The sequence below is a fragment of the Parambassis ranga genome, chromosome 14 (genome assembly GCF_900634625.1).
Source record: "Parambassis ranga chromosome 14, fParRan2.1, whole genome shotgun sequence".
Lineage (NCBI taxonomy): Eukaryota > Metazoa > Chordata > Actinopteri > Ambassidae > Parambassis > Parambassis ranga.
The window spans coordinates 15,730,543-15,749,125 of record NC_041034.1 but is presented as its reverse complement, the minus strand read 5'-3'; the positions used below and the strand labels follow the sequence as shown (position 1 = coordinate 15,749,125).

The 18,583-nt window shown below is 41.7% G+C and overlaps 1 protein-coding gene across 5 annotated transcripts in view; it reads left to right on the top strand.

Annotated features, from left to right (window-relative positions):
* Nucleotides 1-4,687, top strand: part of abr (ABR activator of RhoGEF and GTPase) — a 90,609-nt gene extending 85,922 nt beyond the window's left edge. For 3 of the 5 annotated variants that reach the window (XM_028420887.1, XM_028420888.1, XM_028420889.1), the window contains 7 exons: nt 251-310; nt 514-623; nt 968-1,107; nt 1,551-1,685; nt 1,796-1,901; nt 2,027-2,180; nt 3,219-4,686. In XM_028420887.1, the coding sequence (XP_028276688.1) occupies nt 251-310; nt 514-623; nt 968-1,107; nt 1,551-1,685; nt 1,796-1,901; nt 2,027-2,180; nt 3,219-3,308 (795 nt within the window). In that variant the 3' untranslated portion in view covers nt 3,309-4,686. Of the gene's footprint in view, nt 1-250; nt 311-513; nt 624-967; nt 1,108-1,550; nt 1,686-1,795; nt 1,902-2,026; nt 2,181-3,218 lie in introns of all 5 variants that reach the window. The other 2 variants (XM_028420886.1, XM_028420890.1) reach the window with 2 other exon arrangements.
* Nucleotides 4,688-18,583: the final 13,896 nt, after the last annotated feature.

The following is an 18,583-nucleotide window of genomic DNA, read 5'->3' as shown; positions in this document are numbered from 1 at the left end:
AAGCCAGCTGTGCATTGTATTGTGTCAAACCTGTTTTTGTGACCTGTTTCTCTTTTTGAGAAAAATGTACAGGTTGAAAAGGTTATTTTCCCATAATGCAGTCATGCAGAAATGCACTGCTATCTGATGATGGGATTAAGCTTTGTCCTCCTAAAAAAATGTCTGTATGAATTTTAGTCTTGTGTCCTTATTTGGTTGGAAACTTTGCAAAAGCCTTAACCACTGTGTGTTTGTGTGTTGTGTCCTTCAGCTGGATCCTCAGACGGTGCAGTCCAAGAACTGGCACATGGACGTCATAGAGATGAATGGGGTAAGACACGAGGAACTAAAAGGAATTTTAGCTTAGATTATGACGCAAAGTGTGTATGTTCGACAAAGGAACATTACAGTCAAAGTCAAGCGTATGAAAAGGAAAAAAAAAATTCTATTTAAGATGTAAATGACAGAACATCACTTCAACAGGCCTCAGTTCTGCAGTGCAGTCTGTTTCAGCTGTTATTTGTTTATCATCAGATCAAAGTGGAGTTCTCCATGAAGTTTACAAGTCGGGACCTCAGCTTAAAGAGAACGCCGTCCAAAAAACAGAGTGGGGTGTTTGGAGTCAAAATCAACGTGGTTACAAAGTAAGTATGGTACTGAGACATCGGGCTTAAATCTCAGCTGCTTGAAAACAAAACGGGTCATTGCAGATTTAAACACATTCAGTGGGGAGCTGCGTGTAGTGTACACAGTCTCAGTGGTCTTTGAATGCCTCAAGTGTGATGTATGTTGTCAGTAGAAAATATACCAAATTTAAGCTAAAAATCACAGCCAATGTGTAACAAAGCTCATGAACAGTGGACGCATTGTGAGTACTGTGAAACTGTTTCAAAGTGGTTTTGTTAATAATGGGATTTTTGTTTGAGTTTGAGTTCTAACTAACTTCACTCCTGTCATTCAAAATGTATTGACTGTTTGACGTCCACAGGCGCGAGCGCTCCAAGGTGCCTTACATAGTCCGTCAGTGCATTGAGGAAGTGGAGAAGAGAGGGATCGATGAAGTGGGAATCTACAGGATCTCAGGGGTGGCCACTGATATCCAGGCCCTCAAATTAGCATTCGACACCAGTAAGACTCCACTCACTGCTTCTCTTAACTTTTTTTGCAGTCATCATCCAGTTTAATGCTTGTTGTCACTTCTGTTCCATAGTGGTAGATAACACATGCCCCTATTAACACTCAGATAATGTAAATTGTTTACTGACAGTACAGCAGTTCATAGCAGTATATAAGTGGATAAGATAGTTCTCTTAACACGATTTATGGGAGAAGAGACCCGGTCTGTCAGGGAATCCAGGACAAATGAGGAGCAGTGTTCAACTTCTATGTTGCATAAGAGTCAGTCTGGTCACAGCTGCTTTTACTTTCTTACTACAGATCACAGAGAGCAGCGGTATCAACTCTAAAACTGAGCATGTCTATCTCAGCAGACAAAGCGAGGAGACAGCAGCTGTGTTGTTATTGTGAGACTTTAATAATGCAGTGGTTTCTAATCGGAGTCTGTCCCCTAGATACCAAAGACATCCTGGTGATGCTGAGCGACATGGACATCAATGCCATCGCAGGGACGCTGAAGCTGTACTTCAGGGAGCTGCCGGAGCCTCTGCTCACCGACCGCCTCTACCCCGCCTTCATGGAGGGCATAGGTGCGACCTTTCAGCACTCACACCTAAACCTGAAAATGTCTGTTTGTCATCACCTGAATGTAAAAATGCTGTCATTGGATCTGACATCTTTTTTTTTCTCTGCCTTGCAGCTCTCTCTGACCCGGCAGCCAAGGAGAACTGCATGATGCACCTCCTGCGCTCCCTGCCCGACCCCAACCTCATGACCTTCCTCACTCTGCTTGAGCACCTCAAACGGTACACAAACACACACAGGTTATGTTAGGCTAAATCTAACTGACTGCATCTTCCTTCTCCTCACTTGACAAACCAATGAACCCGTCCTGTCTGACTGCTGATTCTGTTGTTTGTTGTTTCTGCAGGGTGGCTGAAAAGGAGCCCATCAACAAGATGTCCCTCCATAACCTGGCCACTGTCTTTGGCCCCACCCTGCTCAGGCCTTCAGAGTCAGAGAGCACCAAGGGACAGCACATCACCTCCGCCTCTGACATCTGGTCACATGACGTCATGGCACAGGTATAGACAAACATTTGAATTTATTTTTTAATCCTCATATTCAAAGTCAGTTGTATGTGAGTGTGTGCAGTAAATATTGCATATGTACATGTTTCTTGGGCTGCACGTGTCTTCTGGATGAATTTCTCTCCCATGTCATTAAGTGACCCGTGTCACTGTGGTCTATTCTCCCAGCTGTATTTAGGCCGGGGGCCATCATTCATCTGTGCTGAGAGAAAGCTTCCTGTGCACCAATGACTTTTTCTTGGCAGAATAAACAACATTTAGAGTAAATCCTAATAAATGGGGCAGCATGCACATGCAGGAGGTCCATTACAGTGAAGCTAAGTGTTTGGATTATGGCTTATTTAAAGTCTCAATGTTTATTAACTTCAGAGAAAGATCCTTCTACAACCCTGATGTTTTTTTATGAGTGGATGGATTCACTCATTTTTACAACAGAAGTCTCATCCAGTAATTCACAAAGTGCCTTTTTCTTTAGAAGAGACTTCTGCAGTAGGCTGCTACCTGCCTGTTTTTATGGAGCAGATGTTGCAGTAAAAAGAGTTTTTATATGATCAGAGGTGAATTTATCCAAAGCTTCTGTGCTCTAGGCCAAATAACTAATTTTAAAACTTCTGGAGGGGAGTGTAACAAGTGCTGAGCAGACAGGAAACACAGCAAAGAGCTGAATTAGAACTGCTTCTTTATGAGCCAGACATATTACTAAGCTGCTTCTGATCTAAAGTAAAAAAATCAATAGGGTGTTTATCATTTATCTTATCATATATTTTATAAAAAGAACTCCAAAAGTTGTCTGAGAATTTTTTTAGTATGACATGTTTCAGTATGTTCTTGCATTTTCCTGCGTATGGTGCAAACAGGAAGCGCTAATGGCTTATTTGGCAAACAGTTCTTTTGTTGTAAGCAAAAACAGGCAAAAAATGAAGCTGTACCAAATACGGTGCTTCCTGTTTATCTCCAAACAAACAGCAGGGTATCAGATAATGAAGGGATCCATTCATGACTGAATTCTAACCTCGTTTTCTCTCCTCTCAGGTCCAGGTGTTGCTGTACTACCTGCAGCATCCTCCCATCTCCTTTGCTGAACTGAAACGTAACACGCTGTACTTTTCCACTGACGTCTAAACCCCGCCCACTCCCTCAGGGTTTCACCTAGAGATGAAAGAGAGACTCCGTCAGAATCTTGGTCCCCACCACTCAAGTAATCTTTCCAAGCAGGCAGCTCGTCTCGACTGTACAGCCCCCACCCTGTCATTCCCACCCCCATTGTTAAAACTCCACCCCGTCCTGTGACGGAGCCGAGCACGAGGTCCTGAAGGAGATTTCTTGGTTATCTAGTAGTCACGTGTCACGTCCTGTTTGTAATGTAAGAAAGCGGAGCTGCCCCCCTATCAACTACACGACAAAGCAAAGGGGGGAGCGGCGTAGGTCCACAAGGCCACAGCCTGGTGCGGCGGCACAGGATCCTGCCAGGGCGTGTGTGTGGTGGTGTCATCTAGTGAGCCCTCTCCAGACACTGGTCTGATGATCTCAGAAACCAGTTCACCTTTTTCTTCTTGATCAGAGGCATTCCAGACAAATGGCATTTACATGTTTTATAAAAATGTCCAACAGCTGTTTTTGTTTCCTTTCTCTGTCTTTCTGGCTTTGTGCATGTGGTGGAGGAGACTGGAGTGTGTGAACGAGTAACTGATGCGTGTGAATGTGTGTGTGTGTTAAAGGGACTATAAGAGCTGTAAAGACTGGGAAGCCATCCCAATAAAAGGCTGCGTCTCTCTGTACTGACAAACTAGAGAGATCTGCTCTCCCCACTGAGTCTTCTTGGCCAAATTTGCCCTATTTATTTTAAATATATATAATATGTGTGCCTGTACAGTTCTGTGCAACTAGAGAAATGCTCTAAGGAGTCTGTTTTTTGAAGTTTATTTAGGTAGTGATGTTATTTTTAGTCTAATTTTCTTATTCACCAGATCTATGGTTGGTAAGCTGTACTGAAAAGATCACCTGAAAGTCTGCCACTTTAATTTCAGATCACGTTGTAGAGGTGAAGGGCACTCACGAGGGTTGTTGGTGGGGGGAAAAAAACACAATGAATGGAACATTTAGCTTTTTTTTTCTTGTTGTTGCATTGCAAGCCTGTTCCAAGTGTCTTACTGCACCGGTATAATCTGTAGGATGATTTGTGTAGTTGCCCTCATTGCATGTTCAGCTTGTCAATCAGACCAGGCTGGGTAACACAAAGGTAGGTTGTCTCTGCAAGGCCCTCACTAAGACTATAACAAAAAAAAACAAAAAAACTCTGCTCTGTACAAAGCCAACCTTTCTGCTATCAAGCCTGCAACATATCTTAAAATACTGCAAGCACTGCTAGATGAGTACTATTTGATATTTTTAATATAAGATTAAAATAAAATAAAAAATGTTGTATTTTACTTCCTTTGAGAAGAATTTCAATATACTGTAATATTGAGGCTACATGTCAATGTGAACTTTCCCTTCTTTTTTTTTTTTTAGTAAAATAAAAGTTACCAAAAGCACTCTCACTGTGTCTCATTTCAGATCTGCTACATTCATTGTTATTTATTGAACTTTCAACTTAAAAGAAAACTCCAGCTGTCAGCGATCAGTTTACCATCCTGAAGCACTGTGGTCCACATTTGTTCCTCTACCGCCCCCTGGTGGACATAATGGATGATTGCAAAGACTTTGTCTTGGAATAAACACTACTACTGTTTCTGCAGAGTCTCTAAACTAGCACATCTATATCCAGCACTTCAACATGTACATTGTATTTTCCTTTTTTATATTATTATGTAGAAAGAAGCAGGAAAGTAGAAAACACCGCGATAAAAAATAAAAAGGAGGCATCTGCTCTATAGCAGTATCTTAATGGCAACTGAACTGTCCCCTTATCTGCCATCACTTTTTGTATGGGAACTAAAGATGGCCTAAAACTGTCAGGACTCATTTTAAAGTGACACGTGGATGAAGCACGGAGGAACAACAGAGGTAAAACAGAAGTTTATTCTCGGCTTCTTCGGCACCTTTCGTGTGCTGCTTGTGCTTGTGCATCAAGTATCATTGTCGCGATGTTCAGCTTTGTGGTGCACGCACACCAACCTGTGCTCGCTCCATAGCCAGTCAGCTGTTGTGTCGCTGTACGTGTTTGTGTTTGTGTGTTCACAGACTTGTTCAGTCAGTGGCTCAGAACATGGTTAGCATACTACATGTTGCTGCCCAAAGTTTGGATAAGCGAGCTGGAGCTGAGCTGTACTGGAGCTTTACAGCAAGTCTGATACTGCGACAGTCCAACATTTACCAGTTGTACTTTTGCTGTTGGGCCTTTCTGATGGCAGAGTGTACGTGGGGTGTCCATTTCACAGCAGGTGTTGGGAGAAGGTGGATGATGGGGCTCCTCCACACTGACTGACCACACCAGAGGACCAGCTGTTCCTCCAACTGCTGTGTTGTGTTAGTAAAAGGTGTGCCAGTGTTTGCGTGATGCTGTGTGAGATTTTCAGTGCTCAAAGAGAAATCGAGCAACAAGCAAAAACACCTGGAGAACCACAGCACAGGACACTGCTGTATGAAGTACGGCAGTGTGGAGGATGGAGAACCCACTGGTCTCTCTGGCTGCTGCTGAAGGATTTAATAGATGATGGCAGTCGAAGGATGAAATCAAGTGTCTGCCTATACAAAACATGTCCTCCTGTCTTATTGCCTGCACCTTCTTCCTGCAACAAGACAATGGCAGCTGAACACCAGATTTAATCAGTGCCAAATCTGCATGAAAAGCTGTCAGCTCCTCCTACAGCTGCAAATTAAACCACTGAAATTATGAAGCCATGCATTGACACAATAGGCCTGTTAATTTAACACGCTGCTGCACAAACACATGTTCAAAACTATAAATCACTAATAATAAGAAAAAAAGTAAATATGAATGGATGTACATCAGGAGATGTCCAACTGAAGTTGACCCCCCCCCCCCCACACACACACACACTCCACATACACAAGCTGAACAAGAAGACCATTAAAATGTGTTTTGTTATATATTTATTTTGCCGTCCCGACTTGAAGTGTTTTTAACAGAAAATGAAATTGCTCTTAAGCATTGTAGTGGAGTTATAGATTTCAGCCTGGCTGTCAGACTGTCCCTCAGGGTCTGTATTTCTCTTCCCACTGAGCCTTCTGCACAGCTGAGCTGCTTACCAGTGGCGATCCCTGTATTAATGTTACTTCTGTCACATGCTGCTCTGTACTGCGGGTGTTTTTTTTCCACAGTTCATGCTGTTTAACCAAAGATTAGTTTGTAGCTGGATTACACTTGTGTATTTCTTAAACAGTCTCAGTTTTTGGCAGGATACCTGAGTCTGCTTGTTTGTGTAATGACTGTACTGCACCAATAGGTGGCTGCTGTGCGCTGTGTGTGTGTCCTTTGTGTGCTGTTCTAGCTGCCCCTCCATCTTATCACATGTCAGGTGATTCTTATACAGCCCCTAACCTTGGAATCCTTGATTTTTATATAACCTTTTTTAACGATAAGACTCATTAAGCACTGGATCTTGTTACATGCTACATGATTGTTTGAAACATGGCTCAGGACAAGACAGCACTTAACAGCACAGGACGTGAAGATCAGGGCACTGCTGACGCAGGGCAGGACGCTGAGAGGACACACCGTCCAACTAATGATGTAAAACCCTTATTACACAGGACGAGACACTAAATTACACCGCTCAATAACACCCTGTGTCATGCACTGTACTAACAAACCAGGAGTCTGCAGAACACGGTACAGTCAGGTCCGAAAACTAAAACCTCATGGTAGCACAAGAGGAAAGGAGTTCCTCTGTGCTGCTCCTCAGTTAGTACAATCCATCCTCTGGGGTCCAGGAACACTTGTACAACACTTTATTGTAATAAATCCAGCAGTTGTAGAGATTGTTCAGTTTGGATCAAAGTGCTGGACTCACAGACTGATTATAGACCCCACAAAAGGGGAATATTATATCGGTGGCGCTGATGCATGTGGTAACACAAAAGCAAGGAGAAACCAATAAAACTGATTGGCATGCTTTGCAGCCTGCTTATTGATCGTTGGCAGCAGATGAATCCCCCGCTGAGCCTCCGCGCTAATCAAACTCTCCGCTTCACATATTCTACTGACTGTGTGCTGCAGCAAAGGCCGCCGCTATTGGCACCACCTCTGCTCACAAACAGCTGCACATTCTCAAGGGCAAGACTTTTTTTTTCTCTGCAGGAAGAGGTGAAAATGACACTTTCATACAAACAAATTATTCACTAGTTAATAAGCTGATTTTAAATGTTGATATCAGCCTCACAGACACTTTAAACTGTCATCAAAGCTCTTATTAGTTTTGCTTGAACAATCTGCGGCCTCTCAAGTTAGGATTTGTTCCGTTACTTCTGTAATGAAGCTGTTAAAGAACAGTGCAGCGTATTAACAGATGAAAGCTTAATGAAATATACAACAGCCTATTAAAATATGTGGTTCATGATAATATATGTGTCGGGAAAACGTTGCCCATCAAGCACCTACAATGCTCTATTAGCTCGCCGATAAGTTTCATAAACTCTGACACTGTCCGTGGTCCTGAACATTGCACCATAAATTCCTTACCACCGGGGGTCAGTAGGGTGCTTGGCACGGACAGCACTATAGAGCCACAATGAGCAATTGAGAAAGGATGGATAACATGAATATAATGTGTCATCGAGCCATTACTCAAATCAATCCCCGGTTGGATGATTTGCACAGAAGGACTGTAATACAGCGAGCACGACAAAGACAGATATGGACGGAACGCTCACTCAAAATCATCAATTACACTCCGTGTGACTTGGAAACGACCCAAGAACAGAATGCACTGGCTTCAGTGTGAGTGTGAGGCGTGCACACTCACATAAAAGAGGGAAACATTTACCGGTGGCACCATCATGCTGCAGGAATTCACTTATTGATGAGTTCTTGGAGCAGATCACAAACACACCCACACACACACACACAGCTGTGGTCTTCTATTAAACAGTTCAGTAGGTACAAAATGTGGACGGGCTGCACTGAGGGGAAAAATGGACATACAATACACACAATATTGACTCACTGTGAGCCATCAGACTGCAGAAAAATGGACTAGAATGTGATGGTGAATTGACAAGCAGATTTGAAAAGAAGCTCTTGAACATATGAATTTATTTATTAGTTTAGTCATCTGAGGACTAAAACACTTTGTAGTAGTATAATGTGACTCTGAAGTGCTTTCTGACAGAAACAAGGATGTGACACACTTCACCCTTAAGACGTGTGTAGAGAATAAAAAATATTGTTGAGTTGCATAGAGGTAATCGTAGAACCTAGACATTTATTTTTAATTTCTAATACTAAAGACGAGCCTTAAACACATCAGGCTTCTTGACACTGGCATTCACTTCTGAACAGGGAGGAGTCTCTGTATTAAAAAAGCTTCATTAACCTGAAGGTCAACAAGTTTTCAGAGCTTAAGGCTTCTTGTATTCAACATTAAACATAAAAGCAACTAGTTAAAAGCAAGTTAATGAGTATATAAATACATCTGAGCTCACTTTCTCTGTGTCGAAGGTGGAAGAGCCAGACTGATGCCTCATGACACGTTAACAAGTGTGACTGAGTGAATCACTGCGTCTGCACCTCCGGTCTTTGTCCTCCTCTGACTTGGTGGCATTTACCCCAACAACTTTAATTTTGCAGCAGCTAACATCTGTGAATAGGTCTCAGAAAAGTGATTCAAGCACAGAGGTGCTCTCACTTAATCATGCAGGTCAAGCTAAGAAATATTGCGAGGATAAAGATGTCTCTGTGTGTGTGTGTGTGTGTTGGCTGCACTGACTGCAAGGACAGCAGCGAATCTGAGAAATTCAGATTTTCTGCAGAAGAAGAGGGAGGGGACCTGAGATGCTTTGTGAATGTGTCGATACACTGTTCTGTTAGTCTTTATGAGAGACATACAGCTGATGTAAAAGGTCCTGCAGCCTTTCACCTGTGTGGTAAAGGAGCTTTTACTCACTGACAAGTTTGCAGAATAGAGAAACTGTGTATTGATTCAGCAGCTAAAAATGTATTTTCGATTCACATTCCATTCAAACAGCCTTCCCTTCACTTTTTACTCCACCAGTTCCATTAACCCCACCCTCCCCTTTGACACCTGTCACCCCTCACACTCTCTGTTAACCCTGTCTGCTTGATTCTCATCTCATCATTTCTGCTTCAGCTGAGACACTATCATTACCTTTCCGCACACGTCCATCTGTAGGCAGGATTGTGTACCTCTGTAATTTTAAGTGTGTTGTAAAATGTAAAATCACAGGATGGCTTCGCTGCCAGTGATGCACTTTAACAAGCTTGCTCAGGCGGTTATAGATTCATCTGGCAGCAAGGATTGCCATGCACAAACAAATAATCCAACTCTGTTAAAAAAAAGTGAACATTATTGGACTGTGTAAAAAAAAAAAAAGAAAAAATCACACCGGAGCTTCAGCGGGGGTAAACCTGAAAAGATGATGAGGCAGCTTTTAAACATGTTGAATTGCTCCTGCTGAAAGCATGCGGAGTGAAAAGACATTTCACAAAGAGAGAGGAAGGAGCCGAACAAATCGAAAAGAAGGGAAACATCACGGAGGCTGCACTGGTGTGATTTCTTAAGCTTTTGTGTAGTATAAATTATGAGGCATATCTGTCTCTCTGCCATTGTTAAGTGCACCCCCCTCAGTATTTGATCTGCAGGGCTGTGAGCAGTTTATTAAAAATGGAAGTCATTCTAAATGAGCCCGTAATACTCAACCCTTTCAGGAAATCTTAATGGATCCCAGCCTATCTCTGACAAGGTTAAATGCTGGAGGAGACAGCCAGAAACGTTAACAGACTAGATTATAGAGAGAGATGAATACTAACCAGCACACACTAAAGACTCAGCTGGAGCATTAGAGAGCTGCACGGATTCATTCAGAGTGTGTTTACATGCTGCAGACATGAAGAGATAAAATCTGTTGACTTCATGCTGTACGCTTAACGTTATTGATTTTTCATAATATTTTATCTCTGCCACCATCATAACTTCATTATAATACATAAAACTGCTTTGAAACTACAGTGGGGCCACAAAACTCGAAGCAGCTGAGGAAAACAAGCATTTAGAAAAACATCCTGCAATAAGAAAAAAAGCACAAAATACAGAGAACAACAAAAAGTTGACTTAACGTACTTACAATTATTTAGTAAATAAGCATGTAATAAAGTGGAGTAATGTTTAGTCATAATAGTAAAGGCCCAGAAATAGAGCTGATATATGAACCAGCTCACAGCACATACTCCCTTACATAGCATAGCATTGTATAATAGCATAACGTGACATAGCTTAGCATATATTTCAATTACACACACACGTGTGTTGTATGTATACATACAATATATAAATAAGCTCATTCAGCTGAATTTGACGTTCAGTGTGCATATTTGCTGCTTATTCGTGTTGGGTTGTGATTTGTTTGAGTGGTGTGCATATGCTGTCACTATCATGAGGATCTTTCCTTCATTTGCTTGTGCTTTGTGTATTTGCATGTTTTAGCTGTAGTCTCATCGCTCTGCTTCAGCATTTTAAATAACTTGACTTCAGTGGAGGACTTTTCTCTGCTCAGCACGCTGCCTTTTGCTTTGAAGAAGTTGAAGTGCAGTCCGGTCTTTCCGCACCGTTCCCATTTCACTTTGACGAACGGTCAAAATGAAAATAATTATGTTCCTGCAGTCTGAAGATCGTCAGAGCAGCCAAATTGTTAGATTACCGTTTACAAGGTCACTTCTGGATATGTGAACTATAAAATGTAAATGTACTATCAGGTTGATCTGCCTCTCCACATGGAGTGTGTGTGTGTGTGTGTCCTTCTGGTGACTCTACTCAGGATAAATTCAGCCTCATTAACTTCACATAACTCAAAGCAGAGGAATTTGTGCTACAGTTTCAGGACATGAGATTGTCTTAAATAATACATCGTCTTTGTTTGTTTGGCGAGGAGTGCCTTTAAAGTCTTTGGGATAAGCTGTTCATATGCATCTTTAATGTCATGCTCACACATTCCCATGTATAATGAATCAATATAATCTGAATAAGCTCACAGATGCCATGGAAACTGTGCTTCAGTTGACATCCTGGTGTGTGAGTATTTTTAGAGCTTCTTATAACTGTAATAATATCTTGGCTCAGCTCAATGAAAATGTTTACATGTCCAATGTCAAAGCCACACGACACATATATATTCTCTCTATATCAACTCTTGGATTATATCCGAGGGGGAAAAAAAATATGAAACATTAAAGCTTTGTTCAAATGTTTTAAACTTACTTTAAACTATAGGAATGAGTTTCCTTAGATGTTCATTTAAAGCTGAATGTGTGTGACATGTGAACATGAATATTTCTATTTTAAGCAGTAGTACAGCCATAAAACTCTCAGAGCAACCGTCGTACAAATATAATCAAATCTTATCTATACTCTACATGTGATCCTACTTTACTACTACTAAAAATCGTAATACAAATTAAGGTAAAATTTAAAGGGCAGCTCAGCAGTTTATCACTAACTAGCCCTTTATTTGTCAGGGTATCAGACATGGAGGCTGCGAACGGCCAGTCTGCCTTTTAGGACACAAGGCTTTCAAAAGGACAACCTGTCACACATTATTATGTCTATCTGTGATCTGGGTCAAGCCCTTGTAATGCATGAGTGCCTTTACAGGCGCACACAAGAACGTCATGCAGCACACAGGACCACCGTTATATATGAGACACAAACAGGTCTATTGTGTCTATCTGCTCTGCTCTTACTTACAGTCTCTAAATGGATCTTAGCTGGTCTGAGCCTTCGGAGCGCCTACAGCGATCACTCAAGCCTCACAGCAGCAGGACTTTCATGGGGTTGCATATTTGCTGAAACTGGCACAAGCTGCTGATGGAGACATGGAATGCATTCCTGCCCTGTGCACAAACAGCGAAGCATAATAATTACCATTGAGATGCTTCCTCTGCTGGATTCAGGGGGAGCAGTGGTGGCTGTGTGTGTGTAAGTGTGCGTAAGGGAGCAATGTGGAGGCTGAAGAGGGTCTAGAGAGGGTGATAATGCACGATGAAGGAAGAAATCTGAGTTATGGTAGCATCATTACTAATTTAGTTCCTCCTTGTGCATTGCCTCAGTTTTTTAATGTATTGTTTGTGGGCTGTGTAGTGTTGATGGTACAGATACACTCCTCATATGTGGTGAAGTCAAACTGAAGATGAAAATATGTTTAGTATTCAGGAGGTTCAGTGGTTTGTTTGCCTGCCTAAGATAAAGATAAAAAAATAAACAAAACACTTTAGGGTTTGTTCATAACTTACACACAAATCTTTAGAAAATGAAAAGTATAAACCCGGTTTATTCCGTCTTTTTGTTGTCAACAATTCAACAGCAAAGCTAAACCAATATTATACTTAAATAAAAAACACTGAAGAGCCACACACATTATAATAAGCAGTGCAATTATCTGAGTATTCCACATACACCCATAGAAATAATAAAAACACCAACAGTCCCAAATGAAGCCCTGTCTAATTCTGTTTGAGTGATGTCTGCTATATAACCCTTATACCTTGCAGGGGCAGCTAGACTCCTGTGAGATTTGAGAGATCACATACTCACACTTCTTGCAAGGCCCGAGGCTCTACGTTTGCAGCTTTAACATAAGCGGTTTGGATCAATCAGCATCCTGTGAGGAAGTACTGGCAGTCATTGGTGGGTTTTAGGTGCGACGGCTGCGATTGTTTGCCCTGTGGCTCGTTGTGTTTCCTCTTAGTGTTGGTTGCAGCTATTCTTTGGTATCCTGTATTCTAGCGACTGTCCTTTCCAAACACTTTCCTAGGGCGGCCACCCAGATGGTTCTGTGTAATAAACCATCTGCTGTGTCAGGTTAACAGCACCCAGCTGTTTAAGGAAATTACTAATCCTATTAAGAACATGAAACTGCAGATATGTGACCTGTTTTTAAAAGTGTAACTTCAGGGAAAACAAACTGTTTATCAGTGCCAGGATAGAAAAGTAGTAAGTCGTAGTCGAACCTGTAGTTTGGTTCACTTGACAGGGAGAACGTTCCAACTATCGCATTTCATGTAGTTCTCTAATTAAGTCTGTAAAACATCATGCAATGTACGGACGAGACAGTCACTGTTTTGGTGATGGTACAGTTGAGTCTGTGTGTTAATGCCTCCTGTGTATGTTCTCTGCTGGCAAAAAACATCATTACTGTTTATTTTAAACAAATACAGCAGCTCTAATCTGTAATCCTGCTTTTCCGATTTAAACTAAGGCATGGATAATTGAGTCAAAATGTCCAGTTAGCAAAGTCCGAGGTCATTTACTGCAAACATTCAGGTATAAAGAGGGGGACAGCTTCCCCCATATGACCTCTTGATGCTGTTAAAGCTGTGGCAGATGTTGCAGTGGGCAGGACAGATGAGAAAGGTGTGACAGAAAATCAACAACAGCACCATCCAGAGCTGCTCTCACAGCTTGGCATGAAGCCATTTACTGCACCAGGGAGCTGGACGCAGCTCTGACCTCCTTGCAAACTCTTTTTTTTTTTTTTTTTGCCTCCTTCTGCCATAAAGCTGCTTCGTGGAGGTTAGAGGAAATAAAGGACTGCATTGCACTCGTGACTCCTGGCCCACATGCAGAGGAGATCACCAGATCAATAGCTGCCCTTAGTTTCTCTCACCCCTGTGGCTCATGCAGGGAGAGCAAGTGTTGTCAGTAGCACTGAAACTGTTTCCTCAAATAACAGAGTTCTAACGGTGCTGACCTTTCTGTCTCCAACAATCCAAGACCTATTTTCACTAACTCACAGCTTAGCCATAGCTGGACCCCCTAATTTCTTCCATTCATTTTAAAGCTGTTAAAGGTATTTTATGAGTTATCAGCCCAACTGGCATGTGCTGTCTCTTTCTCCTTCAGGTTGAAATTTAAAAAGCAGATGCTAAAAGGGGTCAGAGAGGAGAGCAAAATGATGAGATTATTATGTGATTAACTATGAGACTGTTATAAGAAAATAGTTGATAAAAAAACTGCTTTTTCTTCACTGTGGAATACTCAATGCAAAATGGGTTAATTGAGCCACTAGTGATCAATTAGTTTAATTAGAGGGTGAACTGTTGAAGCGGTTAACAACTTTAAAATGACAAATGATGGTGACATACTGCATGTTCAATAACATTTGAATCTGTTCCTGGCTGTTGTTAGGGTTAGAGTTTCTCAGCATTTGTATCATTTTTATGATTCAAAACGTAGTCAGAGATTATAGAACAGGAAGCATGAAGCAGAGCAAATAATCAATAAAGCCGTGTTGTCTTTGCCCCTTTGTCTATGCTGCTATACAGGAGTGTGATTGTACAGCTCCTCTCTCGGCTGTGATGATAGTCGCCATTGTGAGGAGAGAGAATTTCCTCTTAATACTCGCCCACACCCTGACAATATGTATGTGTAGTAATTTTGGTCTCTCTTCCCTGCCTCCAATATTTCTGTCCCGTATGCTGTAGGACAGCAGAAGTCAGCCCAGCGGTGTGGAAAATTAGATCATTAATTGGGAATCATCAACAAGGATCTTGGATAAGTAATTTAGCTGCAGTGGCTGTGGTAGGATGAGCTTTAATGCTGAGAATAAACCTCTGTTGGCTGTTTAAGGATATAAGGCTACGGATGGTCAATGTTTTCATTGCTGTCAACAAATCATATTAAAACATGAAATGCTTTAGTCTGATGATACATTATTTGTTTCTAATTAAAACTCTGTTTAGAAAAATATGTAATCATTTCCTTAAACAGCTGCAGTTTATAGCAAATGTCATTCAAATAGAAGAAAACAGTGCAGGGACTACTTTCAGCAGTGTATCCACACACACATGTGGTGTGACCCATGCAGCCTACAGTAGGACAGACTCAGTTGTACTAAAGGACAGTGTCTCACAGTGACGCATGCCTGACACAGGCAGACCTCTGTCCTTTAATGGCCTTCCTGGTTTTAATTGGACTCATTGAAAATAAATGGAATATCAGAAAATCTGTCAGCACTGCCGATACTCCAGCATGCGCTGATCCTTTGCCCAAACACCTGCTTAACCCTGAGTTTCTCTCACTCGCTCTCAAGCTCGCTCGCCCTGCTGTGCCAGCCTCCTCTGTGCCAAGAATGTTTCACATCTGCCTCTGCAGGGGCACGAATGATGGCTGCAATGTGGATTTAAGAATGTGTGCTTCTGTAAATATTTGGATGTGCCTAGGTGAGTCCCAGAGGGAGGAAAAAAAAAAAACTCCACTCTGTATGGTATAATATAAGGCGCAGCTGAGTGCAATCTGAAGGAGTCCAGAGTGACTTTAATTCCTCTCTCCCGGCAGAACCGGCAGGAAGAAGATCCCAGGAGTATTTAGTGGAGTAGGGGAAACAAGGACAGGCGTAATAGATGAGGCCAACATCACTTTTATAAATATAATTAAATTGCCCACAAGGACAAACAAAATATAGGGAGCGGTTAGGATTTATTAGTTGGCAGCTCACGTCTTTTAAGTTGAATCTGACAGCTGCTTCGTGTTTAGTTGAGAGGTCTGACTCAGTTCATCTAGTCAAAATGACTGTTATCATGCTGTAATGGATCACTACCCCTTGCAGTGCGGTTTGATGGCTTGTTGATTGCCTGAATAAAAAAAAAAAGGATATTATGCTCGAAAATGAACAATTTAACCCTTTCCCTCGTAAATCCTACCCCGCCGTTTGAGTGCTGATGACACGGTTTTCTCATCTATTGCTTATTTTATGTGTCTCTAAAGAGAAAATGTAGCCAGATGAATGGTTTTAAATGCAGAATGAACACGGAATTGTAAATGATGGAGAAAGAAAGTGTGATCGCTTTTATAGTTTGAAGCTCCATAGAGAAGTGATATGGTTGGAAAGCTGATGGTGTTATGGTGCTCACAAAACCCATTAACATGAATGAGAAATTTCCAGTGGTTATTAGGGACCCTTTGAACGTTGCATACTCTCTGCAGTTTTATCTCCCTGTTTCAAATTGGATGATGTGACAGGTGGGAAAATTGCAACTTCAGTTCTTTAATACTTTTGCAAATCTAAATATGTAAATGTGTTTAAGATGAAGAAGGCTTTGAGCCATTTATAGTAAAACTGGCTGTGAAACGGCCCACTGCTGCGAGCGTCACGGGCTGTACACTAAATTTATTATCCAGGAATTATTCTGTGATTGTGTTTTATGAGGTACTTGTATTAGGTCTTGAGGTTTTTTTGTGGAAATTCACAGCAACACTGCAAAAAAATAAAAAAAAACATGCAAAACTTTTCCTAATCAGAGTTTTTAATAATCCATGTCTAACTCTTATGCACAACAAGCCTGCTCTCTTTGTTGTTCACCACTCATGCTCACAAAGAGACTGACTTCACTCATCTAATTCTTCATCAGATAAGTCTCAGAATGACTCTGTGCTGAAATGAGAAAGTAATGGCTGCTGCAGTGTGTTTGTCCCAGTGGATTTATTTCCTGCCAAGTACTACCATAAGTGGTCATATGCAATAATTCATTCAAAAGGACAGAAATCGTTGTACAAAATATTGGATGTAATGTAGCAGTGTCGCTGTGGAATATAGGACTGTGCTTCAGAAGGGAGGTCAGAAAAAGGGGAGGAAATGAATCCTTCTCTTTGCCTAGAAGGAGAACGGTTCAATTTTCAGGAGGAGAAAGGAAGCAGGTTATATTTTTACCACAGCTCAGACAGTTTATATTGGGCACATTCGTTTATAACTGTCCTGATTTTAACATCTCTTTGAACGTGCACGCAAGGGGCCACTATTGTTCCATTAAATAGACGCTAATTGTTTCCTGTTTACTGGGATAAATCACCTCAGTCTGTGTTAGTTGAGGCTAAAGACTATAGAACAGTTAAAAACATCATGTGTCTTCACCTCTTTGAATACCCCCCCCCCCCCCCCCCCCCCCCACACACACACACACAAACACACACTCTAGGATCAGAGGTGACAGTCGTGTTACATGATAGTGATTTAAGCCAGGCCACACTTACATGATGTGTGTTGAGTACCAGCTCATCAGTACGGCTCAGTGATATCATTTAGTCTGCCATAATTACTTGCCAGATCTACCAGATGTGTTACTGCTGACATGTGTGACTCATGACAGATGTGTCTTATTTACTGAAGAGCACATGATTTTTTTTTTTTAATGCAGAATCCAGCTTGATTGCTTGTGTCAGCTCTGTGGTCCGCCTCTGTTCCCTGTGGCGACTGGGCTGCGGTTCCACCCAGCGCCACATCATCTCCAGCACTGGTGGTTCATGATTGGTGGAGTCACACATTACAAGTCAACGCAGCAATCAGTGTCTCTGTTTTCACCTAAAATCTTCACCCTCTTTCTGACCTCTTGCTGCACTGCACGTAATACATCTTATTTCTTCCTCTTGCACTCAACATTCTTTAATTAGTGTTTCTCTGTTATAAAAGATCATTCCAGTCACCCTGGTGCATTTATTACCGTCATTCTGTGGCTTGACTCTTGCTCTCCTATGCTCTTATTACTGCTTAGCTGCAGTGTTGGCTATCCAGGAATTTAGGCTTGTTCTAGTAGTGTCTAATGTGAAGGTTTCTGTGTGTTTTTGCATTTAAGACTCAATCAGACTATGCATTTCTGCAGGGTTTCACAGCTTTAATGCCTTTAGAAGTTCAGTGACAGCTTTAAGACTGAAGAATGATGTCAGTTCATGCTCTTTTGTCTTTGTTGACTTGTTTCCTGTTTGTTCCTTCTTGTTCAAATTGTACTCAACCGCTGCATCAATACTGCACTTTCATGCTGAGGATGGAGAGGCGTGTTTCTGCACCAGCTGCCACAGTTCAGTGGGCTGTTTTTCTCAGCTATCTTGACGTGAGTCTTTTGGTGTGGTCATTAAGGTTTTGTACCTTGCCACACACCGTTTTCCAAAAAAAAGTAAATAAAAGCCATTGTAGCGGTAGTGAGGCGGCAGTATGAATGTAATCAATGCCAGTTTTCTTACCAGTGTTCACAGCTTTAGAGAGCCTTGTGTTAAGAAAACACAGGAGTAACTGCACTTCTGGTCTGAAAAGAGTCTCTGTTCACTAATAATCGCACCCAAAATGAGCCGTTTACAAGACGAGAAGCGTAACACTTTGGTAAGAGAGAACTGTTATCCAGTCACAGTGTTAATTAAATGACAGAAGAGTCAAAGTAAGCCACCCTTCACTCTTTTTCTTTACATGGTTTACTGGGTGACCTCACATGGATATCC